Source organism: Hemitrygon akajei, unplaced genomic scaffold (assembly GCF_048418815.1).
Source record: "Hemitrygon akajei unplaced genomic scaffold, sHemAka1.3 Scf000121, whole genome shotgun sequence".
NCBI lineage: Eukaryota > Metazoa > Chordata > Chondrichthyes > Myliobatiformes > Dasyatidae > Hemitrygon > Hemitrygon akajei.
Window position 1 is genome coordinate 1500435 of NW_027332007.1, and position 24211 is coordinate 1524645.

At 45.0% G+C, this 24211-nt stretch overlaps 1 protein-coding gene across 5 annotated transcripts in view; it reads left to right on the top strand.

The window, feature by feature from the left end:
* Positions 1-653: 653 nt before the first annotated feature.
* The window catches only part of LOC140723634 (NACHT, LRR and PYD domains-containing protein 3-like), a 31870-nt gene continuing 8312 nt past the window's right edge, over positions 654-24211 (top strand). Inside the window, exons 1-9 of one of the 5 annotated variants that reach the window (XM_073038212.1) lie at positions 654-809; positions 5201-5365; positions 5915-6034; positions 9701-9869; positions 13328-13419; positions 15016-15182; positions 17891-18062; positions 18161-18226; positions 22383-24132. In XM_073038212.1, coding sequence (XP_072894313.1) covers positions 13410-13419; positions 15016-15182; positions 17891-18062; positions 18161-18226; positions 22383-24132 — 2165 coding nt within the window. In that variant the 5' untranslated portion in view covers positions 654-809; positions 5201-5365; positions 5915-6034; positions 9701-9869; positions 13328-13409. Of the gene's footprint in view, positions 810-5196; positions 5366-5914; positions 6035-9700; positions 9870-13327; positions 13420-14358; positions 14457-15015; positions 15183-17890; positions 18063-18160; positions 18227-22382; positions 24133-24211 lie in introns of those variants that run through there. The other 4 variants (XM_073038213.1, XM_073038214.1, XM_073038211.1 and 1 more) reach the window with 4 other exon arrangements.

Genomic DNA, 24211 nt, shown 5'->3' on the forward strand with positions numbered 1-24211 from the left:
GGGATTCACCACATTGGGGGGCAAACACCGGCAGACTGTTGCCCTGCAAGCGGGGCCAGTGGTCCGGGCAAAGTGACAATTATTTGTGCTTTGTTAAGATTGTACCTGGAATATGGTGTAAAATCCTGCTCCCCATACTAACACGGGTTATACAGACCAAAGAACAAACTGCCGGAGGAACTCAGTGGGTCGGGCAGCATTTGTGGAGGAAAATGGACCGTCAACATTTCGGGCCGAGACCCTCCCTCTGGACTGAGAGTGGACGGGAAATAGTCAGAGAAAAGAGGTGAGGGGTGAGGATGGGGCAAGAGCTCGGGAGTGAGAGGTGGATCCAGGTGAGGGGGAGGTGAGAAGGTGGAAATAGTATCGGGGGTGGGAGGTGAGTGTTGGACACGGGGCTGCAGAAGATGGAAATTAATTCCATGATCGAGGAAATGGGGATCGGGCAGAAACGTGTCTGAGGTGGGAGAGCTGTGAATGTGAAATAATGTGGGAAATGAGGCCGATGGGTCGAGCAGCGTGTGAGGGGCGAGGAACAGTCACCGGGTCACGTGATCCTGTTTTACCGCGGATTGGCGGCATCTGCGGGTTTGTATCCGAGGCCCCGCCCCCTCCGTGATGACGTAATATGCACACTGCGCCTGCTCACATTCCCGGGACGGGCGGTGATTCTTTGTCTTTGCTGAAGCGGGTCTGGAGCGGCGGATTGTCGGCGGGATCCGGATCGGCAGAGGGTCCTCGCCCCCCTCGGGCGGGGAGCCGGGGGGTCGGATTATTCTCAGCGGAGCGAGACCGACAAGATCCATGCGGTGAGTACTGAGTCCGGTCCCGAGCGATGCTGGGCAGTGAGTCCCGGTAACTTCCCCGAACTCGCGGTCTCACCCCCTTCCTGGACAAAACCCATCGAGGTCGATCCGTGTTGTGAGATCTTCACTCCGAAGATATTTTGTGAAGTATTTTGCCTCATGGAATTATTTCTGAAATCAGTGTTTGTTACCTGGAACTACCAGAGGATTTATTTAATGCAGAATGAGGAAGGATAAAGACAGTCACTACAATTTTAGTTTCAAAGTTACCAAATGGCCGCTGTGTTAATCTTTGTCAGACGGAGACTCTCAGTGTTTAAAATTGAGTCTGTTATTTCCTGTTTTGGTCATGTTTGGAGAGGCAGTTTCCCTGTTGCCAGGAACAGCCACAGGATCTGCAGGGAGTGGTGCACATTTTTATCGCTCTCTGGTCACTTCCTCTCATTGAGAGTTAGCGGCCTTGGGAGCAGATGGAACAGACTGATAGTGGGGTGGGGAGGATGTTGTGAGCATTGACTGTATCGACTGTATTAACCCTGTTTTGGAATGAAGAGAAAACTGATGAATGTGGGACTTAAATTTGTGCAACTTTGTTCAGGCCGTTACAAACGTCTTGTAATCAGTCAATAGTTGTGCATCATTTAAAGTAAAAAGAGAAAATGCTGGAACCGTTCAGCAGATCGGGCAGCATCTTGGACAGTCCCAGTTCTGACACTGGGTCTTCCACAGTTTTCTTTCCACAAATCTAATCTGATGAAACGAGTTTCCAGCACTATTATTTCAGTTTTATATTAAAAGCCTTTTATTCCTGTTGGCCTACAAAGGTAAAGGCAAACATTACAATTTCAGTTTCAACGTTATAAAATAGCAGTTGAGTTAATTTTATATTAAGTCACTTTACAGGACAATGTCAGGGTAGCAGTCCGTCACCTGAAGTTTAATTGAAGTTGGATAATCCAACAAGACAATTATCTGAAAGACAAGAGTAAATCGATAGGAGAGTGATTTCAAAAGAAAATTTCGCATTTTTGGAATGGTCGAATCAAGGTCCTACCGTTAATCCCATGGGAATGTTGTGGAATGGCCTGCAGCAGCAGTTCAGGCAAGGAATCCCACCAACATCCCAGAGCTGAAACAGTATTGTCAGGCGGAATGGCCTAAACTTCTTCCGAGCCGATGTGCAGGAATATCTACAGTTATCAGAAGCATTTGGCTAAAGTTATTGCTATACGGGGTAGTGGGGGGTCACACCAATTATTGAAAACCAAGGTTCACAGTCTTATTTTTAACAAGTACATGTAATATCGAATCCTGTTAATCTTGTCATAACGAGACTCAGTGCGTTTGAAATTGACTCCATTGTTTACATTTTTCGGTCATTTTCAGAGGGCCGCTTTCTGCATTGCCAGGATAACAGCCCATGTGACCGGCAAGGAGCGGTAAACATTTTTATCGCTCCCTGATCACCGTTGCTCAGCGAGAGTTAGTGGCGTCAGGAGCAGATGTAACAGACTGATAAAGGGGTGGGGAGGAAGTTGTGAGCATTGACCGTGTGTACAGAATAATTCCTGTGTTGGAATGAAGAGAAAACTAATGATGATCCCTTTTTCCATCTGCTCATTCCCCACGCATCTTGTTTAAACTCTGTCCGGCCTGTATCCCCTCACCTCAATGATATATATCAACCGTCTTGTTCAACATCTGTCCAGTCTGTATCCCATCACCTCAAAGATATATATCAACCATCTTGTTCAACCTCTGTCCAGTCTGTATCCCATCTCCTCAATGATATATACCAACCATCTTGTTCAACATCTGTCCAGTCTGTATCCGATCACCTCAATGATATATATCAACCATCTTGTTCAACCTCTGTCCAGTCTGTATTCCACCACCTCAATGATATATATCAACCATCTTGTTCAACCTCTGTCCAGCCTGTATCCCATCACCTCAATGATATATATCAACCATCTTGTTCAACCTCTGTCCAGTCTGTATCCCCTCACCTCAATGATATATATCAACCATCTTGTTCAACCTCTGTCCAGTCTGTATCCCACCAACTCAATGATATATATATCAACCATCTTGTTCAACCTCTGTCCAGCCTGTATCCCATCACTTCAATGATATATCTCAAAATTCTTGTCAATTTCTGGCCAGTCTGTATCGCATCAATAATTACATTTTTTTAGTTTCAACGTTACATAATGGCGAAGTGTTAATCTTGACAGCATTCAAAGTGAGTCTGTTATTTCTTTTTTTTGGTCTTTTTTGGAGAGCCACTTTCTCTGTTGCCAGGGTAACAACCCATGTGACTTGCAGGGAGAGGTTCTCAATTTTATCACTCTCTGGTCACGGTACCTCAGTGAGTGACAGCGGCCTCGGGAGCAGATGTAACAGACTGATAGTGGGGTGAGGAAAATGGTGTGAACATTGACAGTATGGACTGTATTATTCCTGTGTTGGAATACAGACAAAACTAATGAATGTGGGCATTACATTTGTGCAGCTTTGTTCAGGCCATCACAAACGTCTTGCAGTCAGTTAATAGTTGTGCATCATTTAAAGTAAAAAAGCGAAAAAGCTGGAAACGTTCAGCAGACCGGGCAGCATCTTGGACAGTCCCAGTTCTGATACTGCGTCTTCCACAGTTTCTGTTTCCACACATCCTATCTGATGAAACAAGTTTCCAGTAATACTATTTCAATTTTGTATCAAAAGCATTTTATTCCTGTTATCCTACAGGAAATATGATGGCCAATTGTGCTGGGCAAAACCTCATTTAACAATAAGTTAATGATAAATTGAGTTCAGTTTAGTGGCTGAAGACAGTGTGAAATGTATGCCCGTATCTGGTGACTCACACCCAGGTTTTCCAGCCGGATCATTGGTCCAGTCAGATGACCATCAGGTTCCCCTTCTGCCATAGGTTGATGGAGTGTTTTTGAACTCTGATTGGCCGAAACACTACATCATAATACCGGAGCAAGGAGTCCTGGGAGAGTTGCTGTTTGGGCTGTAATCTTTGGAAACTCCGGCCTATGGAGCTCTCAGTATTTGGGATTTGGCCAAGGTCAGTACTTATACAGATGGGACACGCTATTCCTCCTTCCAAATGAATCAGAAGTCTCGAGTATTTGGACATTAGTTGTGGGTGTATCCCAGAATACACCACTTGCTGTGAGATGTGTGGACGATGTGCGAGGCTTCTGGCGTCGGTAAGTGACAGGTTCAGCCGTGTGACCCTGTGAGGTTGGGTCATGGGATATCATCATTTTAGATCCAAGTAAAATGGACCCGAGGATCAACCTGCCCAGGTTTATGAGGTGTTGAACGAGTATTTCTGGTCTGGGGGTTCAGTCTTCAAACCATGTATGGAAATTCCCCCTCACTGTCACCTGTCTGTCAGGCAGTGGAAATCTAACGGATTTTAATGATGGATGTCTGCGGTAAAAACTTAAAATGTTTGAAGTAATTCTAACGAAATGTGTGAACCTGAATCGTCAAATTTGTTCCTCTCCCCACAGCTGTTCCTTACCTGCTGAGTATTTCTGGTAATTCCAGTTTTGTTTTTATTACATTCACCCAGGAATGGTTTAAATTTCCTGAAATGGGCCTGATTTAACCTGGGAATGGAAATGGCTCATTCTGTGATAGGAGAACTGTAAAGAAACCACAACTTTTCCCACTAAGTTATCCTGGTACCAATTTGCCTGTTATTCCTGGGAATGTGTTCAGTGCAATTGTTGCTAAAAAGGTTCACATGAATAATCTGAGGAATGATCGGCTTTATGTATGAGGAGCATTTGATGAGTCTGGACGTGCTCAGTGGAGTTCAGACGGTGGGAGTGGTGTGGGGAGGTGAAGTAAACCTACTGACTGTTGAAACGCCTCGATACAGTGGACATGGAGAGTCTGCAATCTGAGAGCACAGTCTCAGAGTCAAGACACTTCCCTAAATATTGAGATGAGAAAAATCTCTTCAGCCAAAGGATGGCTGCTGTGTGGAAATTGTTGCCGCAGAGTGTGGCTGAGGCTGCGATTTGCATATATTTATGGCAGATTTAAATATGTTCTTGATTGATCAGTAGCTTCAGAGTTAAAGGATGAAGGCAGGAATATGGTGGTGGAACAAAACATGGTTTAATAGTGGAGCAGACTCGTTGGACCAAATCATCTAATTCTCCTCCTACACCTTGTGTCTGACCATAACTGAACGATGTGTCCTTCGTGTTCCATATCAGGCTTTGTGAAGTGCAAGGGACAATTTCAGATTTGTTCATTGAGATCGTTATATTTGTCTTCAACATTTAAACTTTGTTAAGCGGATATATTTTGCTCTCCTTTGTATTGGTAATGTGCTTTATTATCTGTCTGGTTGAAGTTAGACCGGCGGTGAGAGGTTTATTGGAAGAAAAACCCACAACTGGAAGCAAACCACGGCTGAAAACGAGGGAACAGCAACAAGTGAACCAGCCCGAGGACTGAGAGCACCGACCAGAGAGAACCCTTCTGACTCGGAGTTCACATTTATTCAGTTGGGAGAAAGTTTGGTGAGTCTCATTTACTCAAACACTGGTCCTTTAGACATTACATACCTGTACAAAGGAGTGTAGGAAACAGTTGGAGTGAGACTGTATTTGCTCAGAAGTACCAGTTATGCCTCTGTCAGACCCCGTTACAATCACTCTAGGTGTCGTAATGTGCTGTCAGCAGCACAGCTCTTTAAAGCCACTCACTTTACCTCATTTCAAGGTCTTGCATTTTCTGAAGTTGTTTTTGGTCAGTTCTGAGTGGGGAGAGGGAATCAGAGGGATTTGTTTATACTTACTATCTTTCAAAAAATGTAACTGCTTGGATTTACTTGCTGCAAACTTACTACCTATACCCTTTAAATTCTCAACCCAATTATTGAATGTCACTAAGCACTGGACTCGAGTTAAGAAACAGCCCGTCACCGTCACCCTCTGCTTCTTACCAATCATCTGTTTCCAGACTCTGGGGCTCTGTAACAAACTCATTGTTAACAGCAAGATTAGACAGTAACTAATACAAAAGATTTGTTGCTTCCTGAAAGAACACACATCCTGTCTGATCCAAAGGGAAAGATCCTCCGTTGTTTACAACTTGATTTGACCCGGCACCCATCATCCCCGGTCAAGCTGTGTTCGCTAACCCACACGACCCACGCTAACCCACATGAAGCATGTTCCCGCTGATGGGTGAGTACAGAACTAGAGGCCACAGTTTAAGAATAAGGGGTAAGCCATTTAGAACTGAGATGCGGAAAAACTTTTTCACCCAGAGAGTGGTGGATATGTGGAATGCTCTGCCCCAGAAGGCAGTGGAGGCCAAGTCTCTGAATGCATTCAAGAGAGAGTTAAATAGAGCTCTTATAGAGAGCGGGGTCAAGGGATATGGGGAGATGGCAGGAACGGTGTACTGATTGTGTAAGATCAGCTATGATCTAGTGAATGGTGGTGCTGGATAGAAGGGCCGAATGGCCAACTGCATTTATTGTCTATTGACCCCAATCTCCTTCCACCCCGCCGATAGGCCCACATCGTTTCCATCGTTCACCCCACTATCGCACATGTGGACAGATCCCCTTCACCAACATCCACCCTCTCAGCTTGGGTGTCATAACTAACTGATCATACATTCCCGGCTCGGGCGCAAAAATAAAATGAAATTAAAAACAGGAGACCCCGGACCCCCCAGATGCCTAGCTCTGTCCCAGCCCTTACCCACTTCAACCGACCTTCGAATTACATAAACCTGAGATCAGCCCCTCACTCACCGCCGCCCGAGCAGGAGAACCACCGGCATCCGCTGGGTTCGGCACTGTGCTCTGATCTGCAGGACGTCCCCGCAGCGCCACCTGTGGCAAGACTTCAGAGGGACAGCAGAGAGTGTTCAGGTGTCGGTTCATTCTCTGTGACATCCTCCAAACATCACATCAACATCCAACCGACTCTGGGCGAACTTTAACGACCAAGAGATATAATCCCTGTCAGCGATCAGTTGTCTGAATGATTCGTTCACTGTCGGGGTGTTTAGATTGCCGGGAGACAAGGACTGCAGGGACGAGAGGTCTTCTGTTAACTAATACTAATCTGTGTTTCCCCACTGGCAATTCCGGTTTACAGTAGTAAAACTGTTGTTTATGAAAATACTAAACAACGAGACACAGCACTGACTGATCAGATCACCCTGGAAACTGTTCTTCAGAAACATTCTGAGTTTTGTGACCCAACTCAAGAGAAACTCCTACTCTACGGACAACATGGCAGAGCAGGGCACCTGGCAAGGGACTTTACTTCACACAGCATCGGATTCAGTGATGGAACCCGTTAAGTACCTTCGTTCTCCTCCTGAAATCATTAAAACCTCCACTATCTTGCCTCACCCACACGTGACGTCACTCTGGTGCGCCCACATAAAACCATAAAACATTGGAGCAGAGTTAGGCTACTTGGCCATCTGACATCACGTGCGCGGTTCCTTACGTCTGAGGGTTTGCTTGTCACTCACCGGTATTCTCACCAAGTTTGGAAATTCCCACTCACAGTTGCCTGTCTGTGAGCATCTGGAAATTAAAGAAACACTCAAGATGCTGGAGGCCTGAAAACAAATCAGAAATTGTTCAAAGCCATTCCAACACTGACCTGAACAATTATCTTTCCACACATGATCTTTATCTGTTGAGTGTTTATTTCATTTGTAGCTTTTTAATATATTCTCTTAGAATGTACTAAAAGTGAGTACTTAGAAAGTACTAAAAGTCTCATGGGAATTGGAGATGTGTGTAGCTGGAAACTGGGCTGCAAACTATCAGATGACATTTAATGTTGATAAGTGTGGGGTGTTGCACGTTGGCAGGGCAAACCAGGATTTGACTTACACAGTGACTGTTAGGGGCTGTGGTATGTGACGAAACAAATTGACATGGGAATACAGATCCACAATTACTTGCAGGTAGCTTCAGAGTCGTAAAGAGAGCTTTGGGCATATATTGACATTTATAACTCACGCAGGCTATTGTGAAGAGAGGTTGGGATATTAATACGAAAGTGGTAAAAGACACCGTGAATCCAAATATGCAGAATTGTGTTCAGTTCTCGTCATCTACTTGGAGGAAAGATACCAATAAGCGTGAAAGAGTGCCGGAAAAATTACACGGACGTTGCTGGTATTTCAGTAAAAAATTATCAAACTTGATTCCCTCGAATACAGGAGAATGAAGGGAAATCCTAGCAGGGTTTAACTCTTTTATGCTATTTGTACCTATAATCTACGGAGGGGTCCATGGAACCCAAGTTGTTCACCCCTGCTAGAGATATACAAAAGTATGATGGTATAAATAGGGTGAATGCAAGTAAGCTTTTGCCCCTCAGGTTGGGTGATGTCACGGATTTAGGGCAAAATGTGAAATATTTAAGGGTAATCTGAGGGCTAACTACTTCACAGAGGGTGGTGCGAATGCGGAAACAGCTCCCAGCAGAAGTGAGAAATGGAGGTTCAATTGTAGTACTTAACAGATGTTTAGGGAGATCCATGGATGAGAGAGGTGTGGAGGGCTATAGTCTGTGTGCAGGGGGATGGGACCACACCGAACATGGCACGGACTGGATGAGCTAACAGTCCTGTGTCTGTGCAAAAAGATACTCCCTGTCTATTCTATCAATATCTTTCATAATCTTATAAACCTCTATCAGATCTCCCCCCAGACCACACCGCTCCAAGGAGAACAACCCAAGATTTCCACTAAAAAATGGATTTTGTTTGAATCCATTCTGACGAAAGGTCGGGAAACCGAATTGTTAACTTTGCTCCTCTCCCCACGGCAGTTCCTTATTTGCTGAGCGATTCTTTAATTCCACTTTCTCGTCATTACACTCACCACGGAACACGTTAAATCTGCTGGAAATGGCACCAGCTCCCGTTTTGTGATAGTAGAACAGTGAAGAAATCAGAGCTTTTCCCCAGTGCACTATCCTGGTATCAATTGTCCTGTTATTCCTGGAGATATGATCAGTACAGCTGTTGCTAACAAGGTTCCTAAGATAAAGCTGGTGGATAATAAACCATGCATGAGGAGCATTTGATGGCCCTGGCCTGTGCCCAGTGGAATTCAGAGGGATAGTGGTTGGGGGGGGGGGGAACGGCGTTGGGGGTGATTATTTACACTAACTGAATACCAACAAGCCTGGACATAATAGGAAAGGAGAGGACGTCTCGATTAGACAGAGAGTCATTGATCAGAGAGTGCAGCCTCAGGATAAAAAGAAACTCCACTGTAAATTCAGAGGGGAGAAATTACTTTTGCCAGATGTTGGTTGATCTGTGGAATTTGATGGCACAGAATGTGGTGGAGGCGATCGTTGGGTACATTTATGTTTTGCATTGCTAAATAGGTCGAGTATTATAGCAGGGAAGCAAAAATACGGTTTGGAAAAATAATCGTCTATGATTGATTATGGAGCGGACTAGAATGACCGAATCACCTAATTCTAACCCTATGTATTATGACTTGTGTCTTATACCATGACTGAGCAAATGACTTCTTTGTATCCCATCACGACCAAGAGAAAATCACCAGTTTCTTGAAATTCAAGCAACGCATACAAAATGCTGGAGGAACTCATCAGGCCAGGCAGCATCTATGGAAGAGAGTCGATTCGACATACAGTTGCTGCCTGGCCTGATGTGTTCCTCCACTATTGTGTGTGTTCCTTTGTATCGCATCTCAGGTTTTGTAAAGTGTGAGGGACAGTTCCAGATATCTTCACTCGGATCATTATTTATGCGTTCAAGATTTAGATTTCAGTTTAATGCTCGGTTCTCCTTTGTATTGTTAACGTGTTCCAACATCTCTCTGGTTAAAGTTAGACCTGCGGCGAGAGATTTATTGGAAGAAAAGTCCACAACGGGAAGCAAACCACGACTGAAAGCAAGGGAACAACAACAAGTGAACCAGCCCGAGGACTGAGAGCATCAGCTGGAGAGAACCCATCTGACTCGGAGTTCCCATTGATTTAGTCAGGAGAGAGTTTGGTGAGTCTCATTTACTCTAACACTGGTCCTTTGGACATTAAGTTTCTGTACCAAGGAAGGTAGGAAATAGCTGGCGTGGGACTGAATAACTGAAGAAGTGCCAGTTACGCCAGTTGCAATCACTCCAGATTTACTAATTGCTGTCAGCATCCCAGCTCAGTGAAGCCACGCACATTCCCTCACATTGTTTGCCCATTTCATCTCTTATCGGCTCTGCTGCTTCCTTGCTTGGCTGTGTTAGGTCACAATAATCTCAAAATGCGTTGACTATTTCCTCCCTTTATAAGACGCCGCAGTGCTTCATGCTGTAGTGGCTGCAGAAATGTGGAATTACCGTGAACTACAGCAACATGTCATTGACTCCTCTGTCTATTGCAAGCTCCAATGATATACTTGCCCTCGAGTATATCGTCGTGCAAGCCTCTGCTAAGAGCAAACCCTCTTGAAGCCAAATGTCCCAGCACCACATTTCATTCAGACCTAACTAGCAAATGCCAACCAATAATAAACATTTACATACCCTGTCGTCATCAAGTACTTTTCTACTAATAAATTTTCAGAACCTATGAATCTGTGATTAAGCAGAAATAGATTTTGCAATGTTCCCATTTGATCTTGTGCCAAAGCATGGGTTATAACTGTACTTAAGTTGAATAAATGTCCTTGCGGCCAGCACTGCTATAGCTTCCGAAGTCGGTTTATAGTCAGTCATATCGGGATAGGAAGCAGGTGTTGGGCAAGATGATGGAGGAGTTGATATTAAGGTAGATGCAATGTTCAGAGAGACTGTGGAAGGATTGGCTGTGGACAGGGCATCATGTAGTGAAAAGGAGCAACAGTTTCCCCTCCCCCTCACTCCACCTCTCACCCTCCTATTGTTTTGCCGGTGTTAATCGCGGGAGTCAGCAAATCTTTCTGCTCACTAACCAGTGAAAGTAAAGCCTTGATTCCATTCAGAGCGCAGTTTCTTTAGACAGATAGATAGATAGATAGATAGATAGATAGATAGATAGATAGATAGATAGATACTTTATTCATCCCCATGGGGAAATTCAACTTTTTTTTCCAATGTCCCATACACTTGCTGTAGCAAAACTACAGCAATTACATACAATACTTAACTCAGTAAAAAAATATGATATGCATCTAAATCACCGTCTCAAAAAGCATTAATAGCTTTAAAAAGTTCTTAAGTCCTGGAGGTAGAATTGTAAAGCCTAATGGCATTGGGGAGTATTGACCTCTTCATCCTGTCTGAGGAGCATTGCATCGATAGTAACCTGTCACTGAAACTGCTTCTCTGTCTCTGGATGGTGCTATGTAGAGGATGTTCAGAGTTATCCATAATTGACCGTAGCCTACTCAGCGCCCTTCGTTCAGCTACCGATGTTAAACTCTCCAGTCCTTTGCCCACGACAGAGCCCGCCTTCCTAAGACGTGACCTGGCCAGCACGGTACGGGACCGAGGGCCGTGCTCCCCGTTCCCTGTTACTTACTCTACAGTCTACCGCGCGCAACAGCTCACCGCCCCGCCCACTGCCCACGTGCGCCCTCTCGTGAAGCATCGTCACCCTCGCGCTCTCGGGCTGATGTTGAGACGATTTAAAAATGCTGCGCGTGCCCGGGATCTCTCGTGAAGCGCTGTGAAATTCACTTATCCCTCATTGGTGACAGCAAGTGCCAATTTAGCATACCAACCAATGGGGATATGCGTTTCATCATTAAGGGGTTCCCTCCATAGACCCCACCATGTGTTTCCTAACAAAACTCCCGGGAATGAGCCAACAAGCTCGTTTTTTTAATGCTGCTCTTTCTCGCCAAGGAGTTGGCAGAGCTGTAAGGGCAACGATTGAAGTGGGAGAACAGGGGGTTTATCTCTTCTGAAGTGGCGAGGTTGAAGAAGGCTTCAGTATATGTGTAGTGGACACCGGTAAAGTGTTAACCTGCAAGTGCGGTGTTGAGTGATTTTGAGAACAATTCACGATCTTTCTATATGACACAATGGGTTGGAGGGAACCGGTGGCTGCCTTTTGTTTGAGGTGTCTGGGTTTAAACAACGGAGTAAACAGACCCACCTCGGGCCAGCAGTCTGTCCCACTGGGTGTTTTGGGGTCAGATGCTTGGAACATGGTTGCTCCCTGTCTGCATGAGCGATTTATCTGAGGGACAAAATGCAACACTTACAAGTCTGATATTGACTGAAAACAATTGTATTTATTATTGTATATTGTTTATGATACAATCATTGTCCAATTTATGTTCAAATTCAATAGTCAGTCAACCATACATGAAAGCCGATGAATACAGTGAAATAAAACAGCGTTACTGCACACCAATCTGCCTTGTTGGAAACTGCCTATCCAAGATTCCACAAGGTCAGGCTCATTGACTGATAGTATTATCTAGCCATCGTCACCTCTGTTGTCCTCTCCTTCCTTTACCTTCTATTTTACCCAACATGGAATACTGTCTTCTCTTGATGTGGTCAAATTATCTGAGTTTCACATAAAGCAGAGCAGATGTCCAGGTATCCCCATTTCCTTAAGGATTTGCTGTCGTTTATTATGGTCCACACTGTTGAAGGCTTTAGAGTAGTAAATAAAACACAGATAAATACTTTTCTGGAAGTCTCTTGATTTCTCCATTATCCAGCATGGGTTTGCAATTTGCTCTGGTGTCTCTGCCTCTTCTAAAACCAGCTTGTACATCTGGCAGTTCGGGTTCCATATATTGCTGGAGTATTGCTTGCTCGATCTTTAGAATTACCTTTCTAGCTTATGAAAATGTTCGGTAATTTGAACAATCCTTTACATTTCCCTTCTTGGGTATGGGGATAAAAACAGATCTTAATCCAGCTTAAAGGTCATTGTTGTTGCTATTTTTTCCCCAGATCTGCTGGAAAATTGTATGCAACACATTTACAGCATCACCTTCTAGAGTTTTAAACAATTCAACTGGACTCCTATCACATCCTGCAGCCTTATTATTGGCGATGTTTTCTATCACCCATTCGACTTCACTTTCCAGAATGCCTGGCTCTAGATCGATGAGGGAGTGATTGCAGGTGGCTTCGCTGTTGGATCTTTCTGCAATTCTTCTGTGTGTTCCTGCCAACTCCATTTGATGTCCTCTGCTTCTGAAAGGTCTTTCCCTTCTTTGTCTTTTCCTACGCTCATTTTACATGAAATGTTCCTTTGATTTCCCTAACATTCAGCAAAAGGTCTCTTGTGTTTCTTTTTCCAATTCTGTTGGCTTCTTCAGCTTCAGTGCATCGCTCCTTTAAGAAAGTTTCCTTATATTTCCTTGCTATCTTCTTGAACTTTGTGTTCAGTTGGAGGTCTTTGTTCCAATCTCCATTTGCTCCCTGGAATGTAGGAGAGTGAGTAGTGACTTTACAAACATGGTTTAAATTATGAAGGGCAGAGTAACTGACTCACTCCTTTATTTGTGTAATTCAGGTCATTGCCAGCAGGTGGTGCTTTCTGCCACCCAGAGGGCAGACAAGAAGACGACAATCAACCAACCTCAGTCAGACTCAGAATGGACACAGGTATGCTCACTGAGCTCTTTCTCATTAAAACTCTGTCCTTATGGTGCACGTGTAGTCAAATTATCAATAGTTCAGAGGGATAAACTTGGGCGACAATGGGGCAGAAAGAAAGTGCCATCAAACGGGGTCATTGTTCCACCTGGTAAAGCGACTTTGAGCACTGGAACAATTTACCAGCTCCAGCGCAGGGACCTAACAACGGGAATGGTCGAATCACTCCGCTCACCAGGCAAATCTTCACCTGAGAGAAAGGAGAAGGAGCCCCTGAATAAGCTGGGAGTGGGTAACACTCAGACAGGAATACAACAGCGGGCAATGTAACAGTCGAGGGAACAGATAGAATTTCCGTCAGCATTTGGTACGCCCTGATGTGGGAAATGCCTCCGACAGCCATTGAGAGAAACAGATGGTGTTTTCTGTTTGGAAGGGCAATGGTGAATTCTCCCCCAAATTAACGGGTTGTTGCCCAATGGAGATGAGGGGAGTTCCCGGTGTCTGTTCCCCGTGGCCGAGTTAAAGAACGTTATATTGAGGGAGGATGGGCTGGGTGCAGGAGACAGTGAACAAGAGAAATTGTACACAGGGAATCGGGGGGGGGGGGGGGGCTACTGAAGCAATTAAATGTCCTTGGCAAATAGGATTAAAGTAAAACAAAATAATAAGTGGAGAGGGCACCGTACAAAATGCTGGAGGAACTCAGCAGGTCAGGAAGCACCTATAGAGAAAAAATAACCTTCAACGTTTCGGGCTGAGAATCTGTAAATTGATTTCAAAGTCGTCTTGGGTACATAAAATGGAGTCAGCACTAGAGGAGCGTTGTTCAGGCTGAAGGTCTGTGAAAAGTCGTGTCCGCAAGGATCACTGTTTCGCCATGCGTCGTGTGTGTGAATCAAATAGGTTAATCATATGATATACTGGGTGGACTTATTCGTTGATTTACAGAGTTGGAGGAGTTGAATAACTTTGGGACTGTCGTCAAAGTGTTCAGCATCCAGTTAGAAATAGGAACAGAGAGTCACCAAGTACAGATAATTCAGGTAAATGTGAGAAGTTGCATTTTGAGAAATCAAATTCGCGAGCAATGTGCACAGTGAATGTTGGGACTGATAATAAGATTGATGTACTGTCGGGTCTTGTGATGGATGTGCATAGCTCCCTGAAGGTGGCAACACAATTGGTAGTGTGCTAACGATGAGTTGAGGTATTTGTTAAAGTTAGACTGTAACTGGATACGCGTTGGTTAAGAGACAATTTCAGTATTGTGCACAAATTGAGAATGATGTGGAGGGTCTGTAGAGGGTGCAGACGAGTTTCACCACAAAAACCTGAGGTAACAGGTTAAGTTTAGATGGTAAAGTTTAAAGGGGATTTAGGATGCATGTTTTCCACAGAGAGTGATCGGTGTCTGGAATGAACTGCCGAGGGAGGGACTGGAAACAGATACCTAGCAGCGTCTGGGAGGCGTTTGAACTCATGAGTAGGCCGGGAACGGAGGGATATTGACCGTGTTCCTGAAGATGGGATTGGTTTAAATTGGCATCGTGTCCGCATACGCATGGTACACTGTACTACTTTATGTTCTATGACCGACTACAGATCTGAACTCCGCCATCTCCGCCTTCCTGACAAATTGTGACGAACACCAACTGTTCCAGTTGACGAGATTCTACATGGAGCGACTGGAGCAGGCGATTGAGGAGGGTGTGGAGGGAGTCGGTTTCATGTTAACTCATGATCATCATTTCAATGAGCGAGAGTATCACGTAAGTGGTTGGAACATAGGCTGAGTGTAGATTCTACTGAATCAATCACAGACCGACAGAACCGGTGTAACGGCACCTCTGGGCAGTGAAAATCCTGTAATGCTTGTGGTGAACATCAAGAAAAGAGTTTTCATCTGCGAAAACCCTGAACTTTTATTAACCAATACAAGCCTCTCTCCAGTTTTCTGATCACATTCATTTATAGACAGATTAGGATACAGGCAATGATTGACAGGTGACTTTAGTGATGTGACACTTGACGGACATTGCAAGTGGACAGAGAACCACTTTACACCACTCAGTCTGACATCACATCATCTTCCCAATGTTCGACCTTAATGGCCATTCACCAGTCTGTGTTCTTCTCATGACCCACGGGTTTCCCACAAATCAAATATATAGGGACATATTTCTCAGCTCATTCTCAGTCTACCTTCAACCCCATTTTCAACTCAGGCAACACTGACTATCGTCTCTCATTTGAACTGCTGGCCCTTATTTTGATCAATATCCCAACATGCCTCATGTTTCTGTTACCTTTTGTTCCTTGTGACTTCCAATTTGAGTTTGTAATTACCGCAGCATTTACTGTTAACATGGGAAGTGCAACATTAGTGCCACTGAAAATATTCCAAACATCTACAGCTAACATAGAATTACAAGGAAACAGCTTTCCAATGGTCCTTGTGCTACTGGAGTGCATTCACCTATTGCCACCCAGAATGAATATTAGTGAAGAGCCAGACACCATACCAAACACTATATACCACGTGAGGCAGCTGACAATTTCAGTCCATACTTCTTACTCAACATTACCACCAGTTGGCTTTGGTCTGTCACACACGCACAATAGTCCTGAGTTTGCTGGCTGCTCCTCACTGCCAGTTTCCAGCTGTTGGCTTTGGTCTGTCACACACACACAATAGTCCTGAGTTTGCTGGCTGCTCCTCACTGCCAGTTTCCAGCTGTTGGCTGGCACTGGACCCCTCGTGGAGCCTGGCAGTGAAGGGTGAAGCTGCTGCGGTTCACCAGGGATTACCCTGGCGAAAATCAACAGTGACCCGGCCATAGTTTCACCTAGTCATAGTCATCAAACCCTACAGTACAGCAACAGGCTCTTCTGCCCATCTTGTCCACACCGACCTATCATCTGCTTAGTCCCATTGATCTGAACCCGGACTGGAGACATCCATAACTCCCCCATTGAATGAACATCCAAACTGATCATAAATTATCAACTCGAATGTACATCGACTAATTAAGATGGCAGCACGTTCCGCGCTCTTCAGCAACCTCTGAGTGAACAAGTTCCCCCTCATATTGCCTTTCACCTGTCATCATTACCCTATGATCTCTAATTCCAGTCCCACCCAACCTCAGTAATAAATGCATTTTCGCAATAACTCTCTCTATACCTTTTATAAACGTGTATATCTCTTTCACATTTCTCATGGTCCTCCTACACTTTATGGAATAATGTCCTAACCTATTCACACTTTCTCTATATCTCAGATCCTCAACTCCTGGTAACAATCTGTATTTTATTCTGCATTCGTTCAATCTTATTGATATCATTCCGGGAGGTAGATGTACACATTGCTTCAAATTAGCCTCTGCAACATCAACTTCGACATAATATTCCAACTTCTGTATTCAATATTTTGATTTATGAAGCCCCATGTCCAAAAAGCTTTACAACGTCATCTACCTTCGACAACACTTTCAAGAAATTTTGGATCTGTATCACTTTGCAGGATCTCATCACACTTCCTACTCTTGTCATTTGTACCAACGTGGACCAAGACCTGCTCATCCTGCCCTTAAGAAACTTTCAGAGTCGATATGAGATATTACTGACCTTGGCAAGACACCATCCAAAAATCCTGTTCTCGTAAATAGAATCTCCAGTCTGTTCTCCTAACCATTGAATTCCCCCTGTCAGTGCAGATCAGCACTTCTCATCCCTTCTGAGTCACAAAGCCAAACTCAGAGTCAGAGGCATAATCACCGTGGCTTTCCTCTGTGAGACCATACCCCGAAACAGAAATCCGTATACCAGTTACAAGGAGTTTCCTGTAGTGGCTGCCTGTTCCCTTCCCCCTCTTGACAGTCACCCAGTTTCCTGTGTTCTGCGCCTTGGGTATAGCTCCCTCCCTGTAAAGTCTGTCAGTCAACCTCTCAGTCTCCCGAGTGATCCCGGGTTTATCCAGCTCCAGCTCCAATTCCTCAGCACGGTCTGTAAGAAGCTGCAGCTGGATGAAATTCCCGAAGGTGCAGTTGTCAGGGACACTGGAGGTCTCCCTGACTTGCCGCACCCTGTAGGAAGAGCATCCCACTATGCTGCCTGGCATTCCCACTGTTCTAACAGTGAAACAGAGAAGGGAAATATTACCCAAGATCGACCTAAATCCTCCGCCTCTCCTCACTGAACCCTCTCTGACACAAAGCCTCAATAACCTACCTATCTCTGGCTCACTCACACTATGTCTGCTCCTTTTAAACCTTGCCAAGTGGATAAGTACCCCGCAATCTGTGGCGTTCAGAAAGTCATCACTGGCCACGCTAACTTCTTTTAAATTCTTTTTCCTGCTACGAACAATTGCTGTCAGTGATCTGTGACGAGCAGAATGTGCTGGGTCAGTCCATGTTCAGGGTAGATTTGAACCCATCCCTCCGCTCCTCAATATATTCCCCATTGTTCATTACAGAGCGTGACTGACCTCGCGGAGAAGGGAAAACGAGCGGGCGCTTCCAAACTCTTCCTGGATCTGGTGATGGAGAAGGGCTCCGGGGCCCGGAGGGTGATGTGGGAATCCTTTGTGAAACTACATCACCATTTACCGAAGCTGAGCAGAATATTGAATGAAATACGGGAACGAGGTACGGTGAACAATACACTGTGTGTTACAGATGTAAATGCTGATGAATTTACAGTATTACACAGAACAGACTTCATGCAGGTTAATCTGTTTCAACAGGTGACGGCCAATTCGCCTACATGGACACCGAGCGGGGTTTATCTGAAGTGCCCCCGCATCTGGAAGGTAAGCGATGGAACGGAAACCTTAAAGTCTTTATTTGACTCTGAGAGTCTGAATACGTCTCTTTAGAGGCCTGTTTCGAGACTGTCAGAGTCTGGGAGACAGGTTTTTGTTGTTATTTTACACTGAGAGTCTGAATACGTCTCTTTAGAGGCCTGTTTAGAGACTGTCAGAGTCTGGGAGACAGGTTTTTGTTGTTATTTCACACTGAGAGTCTGAATACGTCTCCATAGAGGCCTGTTTAGAGACTGTCAGAGTCTGGGAGACAGGTTTTTGTTGTTATTTCACTCTGAGAGTCTGAATACGTATCTTTAGAGGCCTGTTTAGAGACTGTCAGAGTCTGGGAGACAGGTTTTTGTTGTTATTTCACACTGAGAGTCTGAATACATCTCTTTGGAGGCCTGTTTCGAGACTGTCAGAGTCTGGGAGACAGGTTTTTGCTGTTATTTTACACTGAGAGTCTGATTACTTCTCTATAGAGGCCTGTTTAGAGACTGTCAGAGTCTGGGAGACAGGTTTTTGTTGTTATTTCACACTGAGAGTCTGAATACGTCTCTTTAGAGGCCTGTTTCGAGACTGTCAGAGTCTGGGAGACAGGTTTTTGTTGTTATTTCACTCTGAGAGTCTGAATACGTCTCTTTAGAGGCCTGTTTAGAGACTGTCAGAGTCTGGGAGACAGGTTTTTGTTGTTATTTCACACTGAGAGTCTGAATACGTCTCTTTAGAGGCCTGTTTAGAGATGGTCAGAGTCTGGGAGACAGGTTTTTGTTGCTGTGGCTGGAGGACAGGAAGCAATTTGCATTTGTCACAACACCCGGCACCTTCCCAATCTCGGGATCTGTACCCGGAGGCCTCTGTGAGTTTGATAAACGGACATTCCCGTCGGCCTCTGTCCTGTTGCAATCGCTGTACCTACCTCTCCACCTATCTTTGTATCATCCGCAAACTTTGCCACAAATACATTTATTCCATCATCTAAATAATTGACAAACAATCTGAAAAGCAGCGGTCCCAATAATGATCCCTGAGGAACACCACCAGTCACTGGCAGTCAATCAGAAAAAGGCCCTTTTTATTCCCACTCGCTGCCTGCTGCCTGTCAGCAATTCCGCTCCACCTTCCAGTATCTTTCCTGTGACGTCGTAGATTTTATCTGGTTAATCAGGTTCGTGTGCGGCACCTCATCAAATGCTTTCTGAAAATCCAAGTAAATGGCATCCACTGACTCTCCTTTGTCCAGCCTGCTTCTTACTTCCACCATGAAATCTAACAGAACCATTGCTGACTTATTTTGTCATTAGTCTCAAAGTACCTCGAAACCACAACCTTAGTAAGAGACTCCAACTCTATCCCAGCCGCTGAGGTTTGGCTAACTGGCCTATAATTTTCCTTCCTTTGCCTTCCCCCCTTCTTAAAGACTAGAGTGACAATTGCAATCTTCCAGTCCTCCGGGACCATGCCCGAATCAAGTGATTCTTCAAAGATCATGACCAATCCATCCGTCATCCCTTCAGCAACCTCTCTCAGATCTCTGGGATGTAGTCCATCTGGCCCAGCTGACTTTGCACCTTAAGAGCTTTCAGTATGCCGGGAACTTTTTTCTTTTGAAATAGCAATGGCACTCACTCCTACTGCCTGTCACTCGCAGACCACTGCATGCTGATAGCATCTTCCACAGTGAAGATATATGCAAAGCACACATTAAGCTATTCTGCCATTTGTTTGTCCACCATTACTATCTCACCGACATCATTTTCCAGTGTTCCACTATCAACTCTCACCTCCCTTTTACTCTTCATATAACTGAAAAAAGTGTTTATTATCCTGTTTTATATTATTGGCTTTTCTGCCCTCACATTTCATCTTTTCCCTTCTTATCGCTTTTTTAGTTGCCTTTTGTTGGATTTTAAAAGTTTTCTATTCATCCAACTTTCCCTCACTTTTGTTATCTTGCATGCCCTTTCCTTGGCTTTTATGCAATCCTTAACTTCCTTTGTCAACCATGGTTGCCTGCACGTGACACTTGAGAACTTCTTCCTCCGTGGGCCGTATCTATCCTGCAATTTGAGGCCTATTCCCCGAAGTTTCAAACATCTCTGCTGTGCCATTATCTCCACTAGTATTCTTCTCCAATCTACCTGGGTAAGCTTCTCTCTCGTGCCTCTGTAATTCGCTTTATTCCATAGCGATACTGATAACATAAGTTATGCTTCTCCCTCTCAAACTGCAGTATGAATTCACTCATATTATGATCACTACCATTTCAGTGTTCTTTTGCATTAAGCTCCCTTATAAGATCCGAGCTATTACATAACACCCAATCAAAGACAGAATTTTCCTGAGTAGTCTCAAGCACAAGCTGCTCTAAAACGCTCTCTCGTAGGTATTCAATAAATTCCCTCTCTTGTGATCCGACTCGTGAAGTTTGTTTGATTTTCTAATTCCCCGTGCAAATTGAATTATGTCATCACCTTGCTGACACGCCTTTCCCAGCTCCCTTTGCAATCTCAACCCCACACCTTCGCTACTATTTGCAGGCCAATATAAGATTCCCATAAAGCTTTTTTTAACCCCTGTAGTTTCCTATCTCCACCCACAAAGATTCAACATTCTCTAACCCGATGTAACCTCTTTATCAAGATGTGATTCCATCTTGAACCAACACGGCCACACCACCACCGCCTATGCCTTCCTGCCTGTCCTTTCGATAAGACGTAAATCTTTTAACGTTAAGCTCCCAGCTATGGTCTTCTTTCAGCCACGACTCAGGGATGCCGACAACGTCATACCGACCAATCTCTAATTGCGCCAAAAGTTTGTCCACCTTATTCTGAATGTTGCATGCATTTAAATACAATGCGTTCAGTCCTGCATCTCCGCCCTTTTGAATGTTGTCGATGTGGTACAATTTAACAGTTTGCTCCGTCTGTATTTGAACCCAGTCATCGGCTTGTCCTTCCTTACATTCATGTTAAACCCATCATCTACTTGTAAAACTGCGGGTTCATCCACAGCTCTATCGTCCTAGTTCCAGTACCCCGGCCATTTTAGGTTAAAACACTCCCAACAGCTCCAGTAAATCTGCCCGTAAGAATATTGGTCCTCATCGGATTCATGTGCAACCCGTGCCTTTTGTTCAGGTCCTACCAACCCCGGAAGTGGTCCCAATTATCCAGAAATCTGAATTCTTGCCCCCTGCTCCAAATGCTCAGCCACACATTTCTCTGCCACCTCATTCTATTCCTATTGCCACTGTCGGGTGGCACAGGCAGCAATCCTGAGATCACTACTTTTGAGCTCCTGTTTCTCAGCTTTTTTCCTAACCCCCTGTGTTCGGTTTTCCAGACCTCCTCCCTTTGCTTTTCCTATGTCGTTGTTGCCAATGTTTGTCACGACTTCTGGCTGCTCAACCTCCCTTCTCAGGATATTGTGAACGCGTCCAGAAACATTTTGGACAATGGCACCTGAGAGGCAAAGTACCATCGGTGTCCACAGAATCGCCTACCTGTCCTCCTGACTTTAGAGTTCCCTATTCCCGCTGCCATCCTCTTCAGCTTCCTGCTCTTCCGCACATCATCGGGGAATTTCCTGAGTTCATGTACCGGCTCCTCGGAGAATAAGAGACTGTAGACCAGTGCGGGGTGTGTTACATCGTGACTGGCTCAGCGTGGAAAAGGAATCGGAAATTATGTTCCTTTTCTGTGGCTCAGTACTGACAGCTTCATCCTAAAGGAGTGTCAAGAACATGGGGTCCATTGTGAGAGAAGTAACAGTTATTAGAGCAAGTAAATGCCCCCCCCCCCACTGTTACCCTCTGCAGGGTTGCACAGTTCAGCAGAAGCTGAGCAGTGAAAGCAGTGAAACCACCCGCTCCACACAACACTCTCCTCTCCAGAATCACGTGTGCACTTGGTGCTCGCTGGAACACCGAGGAATCTGCAAACTACCAACAGAGGGGAGAGTGGAGCCTTTAACAGCGAATCTGAATCAGGTCAGAAATGTTTCTGGGCCGTCTTTCACTTTCAGACACTCTAATCTCTGATCTCCCGATTTCACACAAACAGTGTCTTTCACAGGTATTTTTTTATTAAAGAAAATATGTTGTGAGCTCCATGTTCATCAGATCAGGCATTGACAACCTATTTCTGTCCATCATAAGATGTTCGAAGGAAACACATGGAGACTCTGCGGACACAGACTGAAAAACTGAGAGTGAACACGATCCTGATGAGGGAGAAGGTGAAGGTTTTCCAGCTGGTTGATCGATACGCTGAGCTCACGGTCATTTCTACTGTTCGAGATCGGAGACTGGTGGAACATGAGCTGCTGGCAAGAGGCAGAGACCACGAGGAGTGTAGAGAAAAAGATCTCCGTGGTAAGCTGGAAAAAATCCGGACTGATCAGTTATTCAAGAAGAGCTTTGTTCAAAAATTGAAAAGATCTGTCTTTAGAAACAAATCCGGGATGTCTGCAGCAGTGGCCGGAGTCCCAGGGATTGGGAAAACAACAATGGTACAAAAGATTGTTTATGACTGGGCCACGGGGAAGATATACCAACAATTCCAGTTTGTCTTCAGTTTCAAATTCCGGGATTTAAACTCCATTAACTGCAGAATAAACCTGAAAGAACTGATTCTGCATCAGTATCCTTACTTTGGGAATATTCTGGGAAAGGTCTGGAAACACACAGAGGGACTGCTGTTCATATTTGACGGATTGGATGAATTCAAGGACAAAATTAACTTTGTTGATGGTCGGAGAGACACAGAATCACAGTACACAGATCCTGAATTCAAGTGCAACGTGTCTGACATTGTGTATAGTTTAATCCAGGGCAAGCTGCTCCCAGGGTGTTCAGTGCTGGTGACAACCCGTCCCACTGCGTTACATTTATTGGAAAAGGCAGACATCAGTGTCTGGGCTGAAATCCTGGGATTTGTTGGTGAAGAACGGAAGGAATATTTCATCAGGTATTTTGAAGATCGGACGGTGGCAGAAGCTGTTTTCAAACACGTGAAGGAGAACGAGATCCTGTACACCATGAGCTACAACCCCTCCTACTGCTGGATCCTCACTCTGGCACTGGGCCCCTTCTTCACACAAAGAGTCAGGGACCCACAGCGAGTTCCCAAAACCATCACCCAACTGTACTCCTACTATATTTACAACATCCTGAAAAACCACGGCCGTGAGATTGAGAGCCCCCGTGATGTGTTACTCAGGGTTGGTCAGATGGCCTACAGAGGAGTGTCTGAGAAGAAGATTGTGTTTACACATGGAGATTTGATCAACTACAATCTGCAGCCTTCCCAGTTCCTGTCCGGATTCCTGATGGAGCTTTTGGAGAGAGAAGATTCTGCCCAGAGTGTGGTGTACACATTCCCACACCTCACCATCCAAGAGTTTGTAGCTGCAGTCGCACAATTCCTGAATCCACATCCCGGGGATATCCTGAAGTTCCTCACTAAAGCCCACAACACGACAGATGGGCGATTTGAGGTATTTCTCCATTTTGTTGCTGGACTCTCCAACCCAATGACAGCTCGGGGCCTGGAGGAGTTTCTGGGTCCATTTCCTCATCAAACAACCTGCCGGGTGATTGACTGGGTGAAGGAGGAGGTTAAATGCCAGAGTGGAAACACAGAGAGTGAAGCTGGTAAAAGGAGCCTCCTGAACACATTGCACTACCTGTTTGAGTCTCAGAATCGTGGACTGGCTCAGGCCGCACTGGGATCTGTGGAAACACTTTCATTCAGTGGAATGACACTGACCCCGATTGACTGCGCGGTCCTGTCTCATGCCATCGGACTCTGTGATACAATTAAACACCTCGACCTGGGGAACTGCCACATTCAGTGTGAAGGAATCCAGCGGCTGGGACCCGGGCTGCACAAGTGCCAGGAGTTGAGGTAACTTGATTTATCTCTCACTCTGAACTGTGAAACTGTCTCATTGTGCTGTTTCAATGTAAAGTAATTTTGGTAAATT